Genomic DNA, 14,816 nt, shown 5'->3' with positions numbered 1-14,816 from the left:
GCCATGAACTTACAGAAAGCTGTAAATCCCTTGCTTCCCACTTTCTCACCTGTGCAGCAGCCTGAGCTGTGATAATGTGCTCAGGTAGACATGAGCTGCACACACTGATGCAGGTTTCTACAGCAGATGTCACAGATGACCTCAAAGCAAGGAAACAGCTGTGCTGATCCACTTACAAATACCCTTGGGATAGAGGTCTTGGACACTTGTTGTACAGAACATTTCTTCCAACAATGGTTCCTTGTTCCTTTCTAGCAGCAAATAAAACTTTCAGATTCTTTTAAAATATTAAAAGCTGAACCATGTGTCAATAACCTATCGCAGGATTTTTTGGAATATTCTGTTTAACACAAGAAGTCACCAGGCTGGTTTATATTTTTCAAAGACTAAGGAAGATTTTGGCCCTGTGTTTTGGCATCAAACCTCTTATTTATGAAAACCTGGCCATGCAGCCCTCGAAGCAGCCCGCCAGACGTCTCATTGTTCTGCCCGGCTGCTGACAGAGGTACTCTGTGCTAAAAAGCACACTGAGGGTTTTTCAATGACCCAGGGGGCAAAGGTCACTTATTATAAATGGATAATGAGACCTAATGCAATGTTCTGAGTGTGGACAAAGAAAGGGTCTATCCATACCCCCTTGTGACTTGGTCATTCAGGCTTTTATTTCCCCTGCACACTTAATGGAGCCAAACAATTGGCAGAAATGCTATACAGAAACGGAGAGAAACTGCTGCATTCTACCTCCGAGAGACAGATACAAATAGTGACCCTGAAACGGCGCCACGGCTCCTCTCAGCACTGACGTGGCAGACAGATGGAACAGCCCCCCTCAGCCCTGACTTAGCCATTTGCTGGCAATTAAAGTCCCCGACGGGAGCGAGAGCACGGCAAACCCAGGCTGCAGCTAAAGCCAGCCCAGGGCAGAGCTGCAGGTAAGCAGAGCCACGGAGCTGGGCTTAGCAGCTCCTTAACAGGTGCCTTTTGCGGGAAAGTTGCTTTGAGTCCATGTTTGCAGGGACTTCACTGAGGAGCTTCAGACTGAATAAATCCAGAAAACAAATAAAACTTCAAAGACTATCAGACACAAATTTCTCTGTTATTGCCATCTGCACTGTCCTCTAGATACTCTTCTGTCTTTAGTGGTTATCATTCTATAATTCTTTCCATTTCACATCCAGCTTAAAGAATTCCTATTGCGTGAATTAAAACCTGAATTATAAGTCTTAGAAGTCAAGTAACACAAGTTCATTAATTGTTGGAACTTAGCTACCATTCATTCTTCTTTCTTTAAAAAGTTTTCAGTACTAAACCATTTAAAATGTGTATTTGTACACACGTGTCTACTGTACTGGGTAACACTATCTGAGCTGTTAATAAATTGTTAATAAAATACACAAAATGAGCTCCATCTATCCTTGATTTCACTATGTGGGATACAAGTGAAACAAGGCAGGAATCTAGCAAAAAAACCAAGCCAAAATGCAAATCTAATGGTGCTGTGCACTGCTAATTACTTTTTCATTTTCTTTTGTACCTTTTGAGTTTTATCCCAATTTTCTATGCAGCAAGGAAGAAGGAAGACTCCAACCTTGCAGGTTTCCATAACACTCAGATGCAGCAGATGGACAGGTAGAAGCAACAGATCCAATCTGGCACCAGCGCCCCTTTTACCAGTCCCATCCAAAGTGCCTCCTGTCCCACATGGCCACTTGGTGCATTTGAAATGCCCCTGTCACACAATGCTGCCTGCACTGACAACTGTGCACAGGCTTTTGTTTCCCTAGGAGCACCCTGACAGATGCCAGGAGTTGTTCCCTTGTGAGACTTCAACTGCTACATCACTTTGATCCTAGACAGAACTTGCTCCTCACTGTTAGTCGTCTTACTGTCAAATAAAAGAAAAATACTCATGTTTCTATGAAACCATTATAAACTACATGGGTTTGTGTCTTTATATAATATAGATACACCATATATATATAGCTATAGGTGTATAAATGTTTCTGAATGTGCCATGCCATGAAGTATTTACTCCCTGGGAATGATGTGGCTGGGCAAGACACAGGCAGGTGGGCAACCATCCCTGGAAGCAGTGCCAAGGCTCCTGAGGGAAGCAGCTGTCTGAGACTCTGGCTGGAAGGAGCCCAGCAACCAGGAGTCCCCAGGGAGAGGGGAAATGCAGATGCACTCGCTTGTCACTGAGTATGGAATGCACAGGAGGAAATGGCTAAAAGGATGAGGAGGAATGAGGTGAGGAAACCCTGAAGATTTCATGGGACCTGGTGGGTCACTCTCAAGGCCAGCCAAGCACTCCCACAGCCTCACAACTCTGCTTCATGTCAGAAGTCCCAACACTACATTCACTGCTCTACCCTTACCAACACAGTTACACACAGCCCTACTCTGGGGTTGAACATACACTGAAATTGGCTGAAAAATCAACTCAGAAAGTCACCCTCTGCTTAAAACGTGCACATGAGACAAGACAAGAAGTTGTCAGCTACTCACAGCCAGCCAGAAGATACTGGTAGTACTGCACAGCATCTGTAGCCAGGAGCAGTGGATGGTTTGCATTAAATGGTGGTTGGAGTTCATTCCACTGAGGAGTTCTGAGGTAAAACACAAGACTATTAATATTTAAGCTAATACAGAGAATGTAAATCAGTGTTTCTGTCATCACATGCAATTATCTATACAAGCTCACAAAATGTTTGTAATTATTTAAATTAGCTTGTTCAAACACTGCAATCCACCACAGGCAGTGGAGCAGCAGGGCCAAATCGTGCAGATTGTGAGGCAAAGACAATACTTGGTTGTTGACTGCAGCAGGGATTGCGTAAAAAACCCCAGGAAGGAGGTTTAGATTAAGTTGGTAAATATGTTCAGGACCATTGTATGTCATGCTGACGTTATATAAACACACAAGAGAAACTGGGGAACTTTTTTGTTCAGTTAACTAGCACTGCTTCCATCCTGTAAAGTCATTGAGCATTTCCAAACTGTGAAAATAAAGCTGTGTAAAGTTATGGATTATTGATCCAATTAGAATTTTCAATTCCATTACAACCTACTCATTTCAACAATAATGGTCCTGAAGTCTGTGTTGTAATTTTAATTAGGGTGGGCCATTCCTAAATAGCTGGGTAAATCAAGTATTGATCACTCCAGTCCAGCCATAAGTAGCACTAAGGAATGTAGGAGCCAAGAAAAATCAATAGAAAAATATTTTAAAACGTCAAAAGCACTGACAACACTTTCTCATCAATTTTTCTTTACTTTCTTCCACATGTCAGGAATAATTTCTTCTACTGTCTTAAGAAATGGTACCTTCAGCTGCTCACAAGATAACTCACAATCCTTCATTGGGGGAACCTTGCTCATGTCTCACACCAGAATTCTTTACTTCAACACTACCAAAATAATTGTTTCTAGTCCTTATATAAAAAGAAAATTACAACCTGATCATTTAAAATCTCCAATTACTAAGAATCTCTATTGATTCATAGACATGTTCACGTAGTTCCACATGTAGAGAAGGATTTAAATGCTTAGTTCTCATTGAGGGACATGGACAGTGACAGAACCGTATGGAAAGGAAGGCTTGAATTTCTCTCCTTCAATGCAGAACTTTAAGAGTCTTTAAATGCGTGACAACCACGACGCAAAAAGATCGTTCAAAAAGAAAGATCATGAGCATTCTGTGGACAAAAGGAAGGAAAAGTTCCAGGAATGAGGTACCTAACCAAAGTCCAGCTGGCCCTGGGGCAGGTGACCATCTCCAGCGGGGTGTCATCGCTGATCTTGGGCGCGGTGCTGAGCGGCCGCGGCTCCAGGACGTGCTCCACCAGGCTCCCGTAGCAGCTGATGATGTACAACGACTCCACCACAAACTGCTTGGACTGATCTGGGGGCAAAGAGAGAGAAAATCTCATTGCAACAGCACAGCAGGAACAGAAAAAGCTTTTGCAGAAATAGCAGACTGTGTTCTTTTAAGTCTCTTGCTTGCAGCTAAAAATGTGATTTAAAAGAAGTGAAAGGGCTGGAGAGACAGAGAAAAAATGGTACAAAACACATAATTTTCACACAATTGTATGAATATCTCGTACAAGAGAAGGTGGAACAAATTTCTCACCAAGTTGTACTCAGGTGATTACACATTCCAAAACATATGTTGTACAATTGCTTTAGCAAAGGTGTTTCATCTTTATCTCACAATTTTTTCAGTGCCACTTCACACAGTACCTTTGGACTGAACTATCAAAGTTGGGTTCCTGTCACTGCATCATAATAAAAGATAAATTATTCATTTCACTTATTAAAATTTCTTGCAAATTTTACCAAAAGCACCCCAAGCATGTTCCTAAAAATCTCCACTGTCATTGAGTTTAAAGAACAAAATCCACAAACAAGCACCAATTGCTCAGGACCCGTCATAAAATAAGAATTTAAGTTTAAATGCAAATCCTAATCCTGTAAGGTACCAACCTTTTTCTCGTTTGAGACCAGAATTGTTGGCAAACCATGACCTTGAAGATCCAAAGACTGCAGCGACACAAAACTCCCCTCCCACAGACTTACTGGGTGAAATCTGTGGAGCTGGTTTGGATTTGCTTTAAAGAAAGAACAAAATAAAATTATGCAAGTTAATTCTCAAAAAATTACAATATCCCTTGCTTAACAGCAATTTAAAGATATTACTTCAGAAATGGTGAATATCTGCAGTTCCCAGAAGGGCCAGCAGAATTTACAGATGCTCAGTGTTTTCCAATAACAGGTCCCAAACTCCCCTGGAATACTGAACTCATTAACTTGAGGAAGGCACTGGCTCATAACGGAGAATTGAATTGTTTAGAAGACCCAATATTGAATATTTGCATTCAACAGAAACAACTTTTGAAGTAAATACAAAGAAATCCTAAATCCCTTGGGAATGAAAATACAGATTTTGGGTCAGTCATTTCAGGTGGTTGATATTTCCTTGTCTTTTCCAAAGGAATAACCAGGGGATATGTGTGACAAAGGGAGGGAGGGAATGACATGCAGAGGGTACAGGGCAAGGAAACGATGCACACACTCATGAGCCACGTGTTAGAACACATCAGGAATTCGATCATGGAAAAGCAGATTAAGACACGCTGCCTTGACCCCACGATGAGCATGGAGCAGATCCAGGGGTGTGTGAGGATGTTTATTGAGACATCCTGTCTTTCTCCTCACAGGCACCTGCAGGAACATAACATTCTGCTCTGCAGAAGCTCAAAACTATGGTTAGAGCATTGTCCATGCCTCATTTCATTAAATCAGGATTTCACCCTTTCTTTAAGAGAAAAGCTGTTTGAGAAACCCACGCAAGATTCCTCTTTCATCTTCCCCTTGTTCTAGTCCATTTAATCAAATTTTTTCGTATTTTTCTCTCTACTCTATTTCACTGCTCCCTTCTCTTCCTACCCACCCCTCCTTTCCATTTTTCTTCTCCTAATTTCCTGTTCCACACAATTTCAGCCTGTGATTCGACCATCCCATTAACCTGGTTTTTACATAACAATTTCCAGTTCTGAGAAGTGTGTGTGCATATATTTATGTGCAAACAAAGGAGTGCAAGTGTTACAATGGAATTCAGCACTAGAAGAATATTTTTAAACAGAAGAAATCAATTAAAACACTGTAGAGTTATGATATTTAACTTATACTAACAGATCACACACATGGCAAGCCTACAGTCACATGTATCAATTAGAAATTAAAACAAAAAAACTCTTTCCAAAGGAATTCCATCACAATGACCAGAATCCATGGAAAGGTTCAGACAAACTTCCATGGATGTGGATCAGAGCTGAAGCTCGTACATGAGGGAGAAGCTGGAATGTCCCAAAAGAGCAGTTGGAATTTACAGTCAGTAACTCTGGTATTGAACCACCACAAAGCATTTAATATCCAACTGTTAAACCTCCAGCTACAGATGACTGGGTCAGAAATCTGTGTTCCAAAAAGTTCCTGACTATAAATGTATTCCCTTGCTTGCAGTGGCACATCACACTCTGTATTAGAATATTCAAATTGAGATTGTGTTAACTAACAAGTGTTTATTAGCTACTAATAAAAAATCAGAACAGATTTCTTTCACTTCAAAATGATCATCTGTCACAGAAACAGTATTTTTAATCAAATTGTATATTGAGAATTATTTTAGCTCTCACTTTCCAAGTATTCACACACTCATATTCCTTCAGAAATGAAAATATAAATGTATCCATGAATGAGAGTCGTGCTGCTTACTGATCTATACTTCAATCAGTAAATGATTTGGTTTAATATAGAAGATTGTTCAGGACAGTGTCACCCATCAACCCCTACAAAGCAAACCAAGGGCACAGGTATGACTCAGACATACTCACTTCCTCTTGACAAAAGAATCTTTCTGTACTGTCCTAATATTCTTAATATTCTCAATTTTTACTCAACACAGTCTGAGGTTATTAAAATGATTTTTCGAGGTTAATGAAGTAATTTAAAATGGGAAAAAAATTGGAAGCAAATGCTATTCTCAGCTACAAACTGGAGTAAACTTCTACAGGGACAGAACTGACTTCAAGCCTTGAAGCAAAAGTGAACCTGGGACTCAACACATTTTTCCAGAGTTCTCCACACTCTGAGTCCCAAGACCTGTGTACAACCAAATACAATTATAAACAGCCTTAGAGGAAATGGTCTAAGCTCAGTTCTATTTACATCTTGTCTTTAGGATGTACATCTATCAAGGCAAGCACTTAAATGTTGGTTTCAGTGCCAAAAGCTTTTCCCTTCGAGGACGATGTTTTGTAGACAGAAAGAGCAGCCCTTGTAAAACACGATTACTCATGTGGTTAAACTCAGCCCTGCTAGCAAACAAAGACAAGCAAACAAACAAAAAAGACTTGTGCATCCTATTGGTTTGGAAAGATTTCTGAAAATACTGATGAGATGTCAACAAGTCTATTCTGAACTCTCTTGTAACTGAGGAATCTTTCATTTGACCATCATTCTACTCCATTCCTGAGTTTTCATCAATACATTCCAACTCAAATTTCATTCCTTCAGCAAACCTCCAAAGCCCAGTTATTTTCAGTAACAGTAATGCCATTAGAAAAATATCTTTACATGTCATTGTGATATTTTAACAACTTGGAAACTATAAATCCACATTACTCGGCAGATGCAAACACCCTCTCAGCTTTATAAATGATAACTAAACCATAATGTTGAAGGTAGGTGGTGAATGACTTGTTTCTGCTATGAACTCCTGCTCTTTCCTTGCTCTTGGCTTGTCAGCACTTCATAAATTATTCCAAGAGCTGAAATTTAGGCACATTTGGCCTCACTTTTAAAAACAGTTACTTTGAAAATATCTTCATAATATAGTAACTTCCAAAAGATTGTACCATAGTTTTCCTGACAAGGGATGCAGGAAGAAATTCAGATTGTTGGGAGTCAACGTTCAAATCAGGAGACAGTGAAGCAACTGGGACCAAACATTCCCCATTATAATTTCACTCTTCATTTCTTTCAAAAATTAGGAACAACAGCACTGTATTTAAGACATCAGGAAGATGAAAAGGCAGTTTGCTTTCTCCTCCCTGGATCTACTCCACCTGGAATTCAGCGAGACACGGCAGTAGTTTTACCCCAATTAGATCTGTGCAGAAATCTGTATCAGGAATACAATGTATCTGGCGAAACTTGTATTATTATTAAATTCTCTAACATAATTTTGGAGGATTATTTCTATTTTAAATGCAGGAGCACTGAGATGTAGATGCAGACGTGGCCAGCTGACATTTTCTACTGAAATGGCACAAAAGGAGAAGGGAGGAAACTAAAGAAGAAAATTAAGACATCACTTTGTCAGTACTTAAAAAGCAATGAAGAGACCGAGCTCAGCATGTGAGTTCTTTCATGTTGCCAACACAGTAAGAACAGATTAAGACCTACTGAAACTATTCACAGCTCCCACTTCTTGACTTTGTAACACATCAAACTTCCATAATCTCTGGAAATGCATTGTGTTAGCTCTTTGTAAAAATACTAAATAGTTACAATATTTTAACTAGTTTACATTTTAATTATGATTTTACTAGAAAGAATTAATACTTTCAAAATATTATGAAAACCAGAGGTTGCACAGTTTATGATGGAGCTTTATGTCTCATAAAATTCTTCTGGCTCTTAAATGTATCTTTAAATTCATTGTCAAACAAGTGACATGACTTTAAAACAATAAATAAATTGCATATATATGATATGAAGGAACTGCCTTATTATATATTCAAATATTTATAGTCAAATAGTACCAGTCTGCAAAGACTGAGAATCACATTGATTTTATATTCCCAACAAACAGGCTTCAAATATATGAGATTCATAAAAACAAAAGCACTTATTCCACACTAAACCCACTGAAATGGAAACATCTATGACTGCTGAAAGAAAAAGTTTTATCCTGACTACACATGCAGCAACAAAAGTATCAGGAGAAAAATATTGCATGAAATTTGCAATTACACATAAAATTACAAAAAAAAATCTGTCTCTAAGTCCATATATTTTAATTATCATTGTGCCTGAAACACGAAAACAAATATGTTTCCAGTTGTCAGATTATGAATAAAGCAAGAAAAAGCACGAAAAGCAATGGTAGGATCCTTTATTCACCAGGCACTTAGCTGTCAAATCAACATTCATTTTGTCTACAGAATTGTAGGTCTCATTAAGACCTTAATGGAAACAACATGATTTCTTCCCTCACCCAAAGTTTGTTTTTTATCCTAATTTCTCTGTAGACTAGTAAGGACCATACTTTTGAGCTAGCACTGGCATTAAACAAACCACAAAAGAGTCTTGTGAAAGACAGGCAACAATTTTGGAGCCTATTTCATATATTCCCCTCTTTAATCTCGGCCTTTTAATCTTGCTTCAGTCTAAAATAATTTCTGGTTGACGTCTCCTGCTTCTTGCAGGGGTGACCCACACAGCCTTTGCTCAGACAATCCACTGCCAAAACTCTTCCTTCAAAGCCTTTGCACTTCTTAGATCACCATCAGGCAAAACTCTCTGGTGCATCATAAACTACATTTAGAAATGGTTCTTAGGGAGGTACTTCAGGAATTAGAAATTCTCCAGGAATAAGGCAAAGGGGCCTTTGCTTCTCCTGGTACAGCTCCCATATCCCTCACCAGCCTTTCTCTAGGAATTCTGTGTCCTACAAAGCTCTTAATGAGTTCTTTTCCTGAAGAGAGTATTTTTGATAGAGACATTGAGGGTGATATATGTGGAGCCAACATCTAGAACAAAACCAAGAGCCATGTACGAATATTCTAAAAGATACTGGTGGGCATAGTTAATAGATATCCTCAGCAAAACTGAAAACAGAGAGAAAATCCCAAACCCACAAAAAAAACCTCCAAAACCCAACCCCCAAAAAACTCCTAGCTGGAAGTTTTAAAATTTTCTAAGATGTTCCTACTTCTTCCATTCTTATTATCCAAAACTTCTAGCACCTAAACCCAATCCCATTACAAAGTGGTGACTGAGGTGATGCAGAGCTGCCCAAACACTGAACCAAGCTCCAACGTCAAGAAACTTGTTCAAAATTTCTTTTGCTCTTATAATATGCAGCAATTTTTCACATTAAAATGAAGCCCCCTTTTATTTCAAATACCCCAATTTTAAGGGAACTGTTTCCCATGTTGGAATGAGATGATCTTGAAGGCCCCTTTCACCCCAGACCATTCTGTGATTTTTTTCTCCAAAGTAATCAGCTTTTCTTTTTTTTTTTCAATGCCCATTTTACTGCTTCACCTCTCACTGCAGTACTTTACTGCCTACTCACTGCTAATCTGGCTTATTTTTCAGAGGTCATCATCGATGTTTTCTGTCTGTAAGCAACTTAGTGCTACAATAATAAAGGAAGCAATATAGGGAAAAAAAAAAAGAGGCTTGTATGGAAAAACATTGCAATCATTTCTGCCCACTTAGAAGTAATTTATTTTTTCAACTTCCCTGCTACTTAAAAATTAAATGCACTCTCAAAGGTAAAAAAAAGAAAAAAAACCAGTGAATTCATTTCCTTGCAATGCTTGCTGGTGAACACGCATCCATAGTTTAAAAGTGAAATTATGTGGGTGGAAACCTATAGATCAGCCATGCAGGTAAACAAATGAAAACAAAAAATTAATCCAAAATTAAAAAGTCTAAGCACAGAGTTATCTTCAGCGAGGACAGCAAATGGAGTATAGGCATGCTGGGTTTGAACTGGGAACTCACCAAGGAGCTTTTATGGAAAAACATCCTGCTCCAAACAGGTAAGGTCTTCACGTAAAGGGGAAAAATGCACAGAAATTAGATGAGAACTCAATTCCCAACAAGTACACTGTATATCATGCTATTAAGATTTATGCAGAAAGTGAACAAATTCTTGTTAGAACCCTTGCTGATACCCTGGAGGAGCTGAGGCCCTGCCAGGGGAGCAGCTCTGCCCAGGGCACAGCCCCGGAGGCGGGAGCTGGCAGGAGGGCTCCGCATGCTGGGACACACGGGGGGGCATCGGTGCAAGCTGGGCTCAGAGTCAGAGCTCGGGTTAGGCACAGCTCAGGGCCCCCGCCTCCAATCTGCTGCCAAAGCTGAGGCTGCAGCAGATACTGAAGTCAGAATTGACAGGAAAAGGGAATTAGCATCGAAATCAATCATAGGTGGGGGTTTTCCATGGAACACGGAAGGGCTGAGTGGGGCAGTTTTACAAAGTTACTGAGAGGAGGTCAAATAAAACCAACAGGTGCAATCACAACCTTTTAGGGACAATTACTCAGCCTTTTGCTAGGACAGAAACACACCAGGAAATTCAACTGTATAACCCAGAAATCTTCTTCCCCCCTTTAAAAGCTTGCACAGATGCAGGAAAGAGAGGCCTAACTTACTTCAAATGTATTTGATGCTCAAATCCCCAGATCTAGAGCTGAGTGCTTTTGGCCACCCAACGAGTTACACCACGATTTGATTTTACGTTTTGTTCAAGTATTTTTGCACAGTGGATAGTTTTTAACCCATTAATCCGAGGGCATTTTTAATGGATATCTCCCTTTAAAAAGCCATTGCTGTAGAGACATTTGCATAAAATCTGGAAAGGAGCAACAGGAGGCAAATTTAGAGCTCACATGTTCAAGGCTTCTTTGAGTCTCATTTGGAAAGTAACATCATCCACAAAATCTCCGAATAATTGATTTTGTAAATGCCAATGGTTCAGTTTTCTTTTCATACTCTGACTCAGCGATAAGTTCTAGGTAGTTGAAACAGGTGAAACAAGGCAATGAATTACCTGAAAAGGTCCAGCACTGAAGGATGTATAAAGCACTCAGCCATAGACCCACACAATTAAAAGGATACCAGCCTGATAAAAAATAATTCAGTGAGCTAAATCTGACATGAGCATAACATCAATGAATGAAGGGATCCTCTCAAAAAAACACTCACATGAAGATACAAATCTAAGACATACATTCTTCAACATGCAAAGATGCAAAAATCCAGTAAAGAATAGAATATTACAGAAAAAAACCCCTATTTTTAATTAGTACTATAGGCCAAAAACATTTTTGAGCTCCATATAAGGGACTAGCCTTTAACTTTTTGTATTTAATTAATGTTTGATTAACAATTTTGGGGACAGAGTTCATTTGGTAGAACCAACCACCCTTCTAGACCTAATATATCATCTTTGAACAGTGGTAAAACCCAATTAAATTGTCTGAACTGAATGATCTCCTATAAAGTCAGCACATCCAGTCCCCGAGTCAAAGGCCAGTCTAGAAGATGTCCAGCACTACTGCACTGCTTAAATATTTAATTGAAAGCTAAATCTCCTGCATAACCCAAAGCCAACATAATTTAAAACCTAGAATGTATTGAGTGTAAATTTGAAGAGTCATTGGAGAGTGGTCAGATCTGCCTGAGAGTTTAGAATTCAATTTCTAAATGATGATCATTGATGTTTTGGACACTATTTTTTCTTCTCTGCCTCAGTTGCTCTGTCTGCAAACATCAGGCAAATGACACTTAGCTGAGCCCATTAAACATTTCCAAAGATAACACAGGCTTTTTCTTTTTCCACAACATACTATATTGACCTGATTATACTTGCAAATTACCAAATTCTCTTTATTTTAATTACAAATTGGCCCAGGTGGATCCACGCTTCAACTGAAGCTTTTGTTCGGTTAGTTTTGGATAGAATATGGATGGAAACGGGTAGAAAATCTTGTATCATGAAGAAAATGTAATTACACTTCCAAAGACTACAGCAGAGTCTTATTAAAATGCTTTAAGTGTGAGAAAACCAACTTAGTACCTCCTTTCCATTCAAAAGACCTAATTTCTTTAAAGATGACCATTTTTTCCCTATGATATTTATATAAGCAATTGTTTTCCACTATTTCCTTCACATAATATGGATGGAATGCTAATTGAGAGAGAGAGAGAATCCACAAATTACAGGATAACCCAACCTTGAAGAGACAGCACCAGATGGCTGTGCTTGGTGACAGCAAGAGAGCAATGCCAAGGCAAAAACTCACCCAGGTTCCCATTTCCCAGAGCTAGGGAGAAATTCCAAAGGAAATTATGGAATGAAGATGATTTACCATTCAAAGTTCTGATGGAATTTTCTCAGTTTCTTAGCTGACTCTCAGTTTTAGCAAGTTGAAAACTGAAATACTTTGATTTCATGTTGTTATGTTTAATAAAACTATTTAAGCTTTTAATAAGCTGTGCACTAGGCATTTATTCTAACCCTCATCATGTTATGCTGCCATATTGAGAATCCTTTTATAAACAGTCACATCTGAACAAACTTCAGAGCAAATAATTGTATTTATTATCAATTACAAATCATTACACCAGTTGCTTTATTACCAAAATGTGATATAAAAAGTGGAAGTGATATAAAACACGTCTGAGACATGCCAGAAAGGGAATGTCTGGCTTCAGACAACTGTGCTGAATTCTTTAGCTTTACTTCTTTTTTTTTCTCTACTTTTTCAGTTATTTTTTCCTTATTAATTGTACCATAACGTGATGATTTTGCACTCCTTGTTTTTGCTTGCTGCAGTAGCTGGCCCTGGGATAAATGAAGCTCTCTGAGACAAAATAAACCCAAGAGATATCAGTGACTTTCTGTGTATAGAAAATTAAAATGATAAAATTGCATCAGACACTTTACCTACTTCCCCCTTCCTCACTGAGGGTGGAATGAGGGATGGGATGAAGAAGGATAGAGTTTCATGTTTAAAAATACACTATCTAAATCTCCTGGCTGGAAAAAAAGCAAGGTTTATCCCTTTCCTGTAAGGCACACTGGATTTCTGTGTTTTGACAAGACCCAGCTAATGCAGGTTCCATCCTGCTGCTCACTCCAGCCAGGATGAACTGGGGAGTGAAGTATGATACAAATATAATGAGCGTGTCCCTTGAGGAAGTTAAAACAAATGCTGCTGTCACAGGAGCCAACTTTGACAATAGTTTTTCTTTTGGGGCAATTATTCTATCTTTTCTTTCTCTCATTCCCATTACAGCTCATCCAACTGAAAACTAACTACAACTCATTCCACAAACACAAGGAACGCTTATGGAGCTACTGCAGGGCCCAAAGCTGAATTCTAGAATGTTCTGATTCACTGCCTTTTATAGACAACGAGAAAGATCCTACAACTCTTCCCCTTTCCAATCTATAAGCTCTTTGTAAATGAGCAATGAATTAACCCATTCACCAGCCTTGACAAGGAATGCAGCATTACTATCAAAATTTTGAGAGGGGAAACTGAGGCAGGGATAGGGAAAGACTTATTAAATCCAGCTCTTGTGCTGTCTTGCATTCCCCCCTAATCTTTAAAACATCAGAAGCTTCCTTACTCATTAGTGCTAGAGCCCCTTTGGGAAGCCTCCCTGCTCCTCAGAATGTGTCAACAGCACAAACTTGTACAGGAAAGCCAGTCAATGGGATGACAAAATGTAGGGACAAAATTAAGTGCTTGATGAAGGTGCAGAAATTACAGTGGGAGACTTGAAAAAGCAAGGGAAGAAGCAGAGGGCAGGGAAGAAGGAAAGGATAGCGATGGAAGGCGGAGGGGATGCTCCAAGATACTTCATGCTGACAATGGGGCTTGTATTCCGAGCAGTGACTGATCAGAACATGTTCCAAAATCTGCATGTTTGCAGGGGGGAAAAAAGCATCGGTGATGAACAGCACGGTCATGACACAATCCCAGACTCCATCTTTCATTCCCATAGGGCTACAGGGAACACTTTTTTAAAATTTACTGCCATTCCACCTGTCAAGCAACATGACATGCTTTGCAGCTCTGTTCCAGACACATGATATTAAGAGCACTGATCAGTTCTTTCAGTACCTGGAAAATATTTTGCTGTCTTGGATACCAGCAGAACAAACGCCAACTCGACCTTTTAGTTAATAAAATCTACAAGACTTCATCAAGATTTCATATTAAAGCAACTGATGTTAAAAGCAAATAAAATTGACAAATCCCGCCCTCTAATTATACAGTATTTTAGCCTTGCTTTTTCTTTTTAGAAATGTGCTGTAACAGATTAAATTTTTAATTCTTTCAAAGTCACAAGCACGGGAGAGGAATCTTGCTTTGAGGGCGGCTAAGCAGCGACTGTAAAAGCTGAGTGATCCTGAGCCCGGCTCCTTTTCTGATCGCTGCACAATCGCAAGGTTAAGCAGCTGCTCCCAAGGAAGAGCCTTGTTTCCTCGGAGCAGTGCTTAGAGG

General features: G+C 39.3%; 1 protein-coding gene across 1 annotated transcript in view; it reads right to left on the bottom strand.

Moving 5' to 3' along the window:
- Positions 1-14,816, bottom strand: part of BCAS3 (BCAS3 microtubule associated cell migration factor) — a 299,682-nt gene that overhangs the window by 185,790 nt on the left and 99,076 nt on the right. Inside the window, 4 exon segments of the mRNA XM_048324409.1 lie at positions 2,509-2,609; positions 3,739-3,904; positions 4,486-4,610; positions 10,300-10,344. Of these exon segments, the coding sequence (XP_048180366.1) occupies positions 2,509-2,609; positions 3,739-3,904; positions 4,486-4,610; positions 10,300-10,344 (437 nt within the window).

The sequence above is a fragment of the Corvus hawaiiensis genome, chromosome 20, assembly GCF_020740725.1.
Source record: "Corvus hawaiiensis isolate bCorHaw1 chromosome 20, bCorHaw1.pri.cur, whole genome shotgun sequence".
Lineage (NCBI taxonomy): Eukaryota > Metazoa > Chordata > Aves > Passeriformes > Corvidae > Corvus > Corvus hawaiiensis.
The sequence above is the reverse complement of the archived record's forward strand: the minus strand, read 5'-3'. Positions and strand labels throughout refer to the sequence as shown.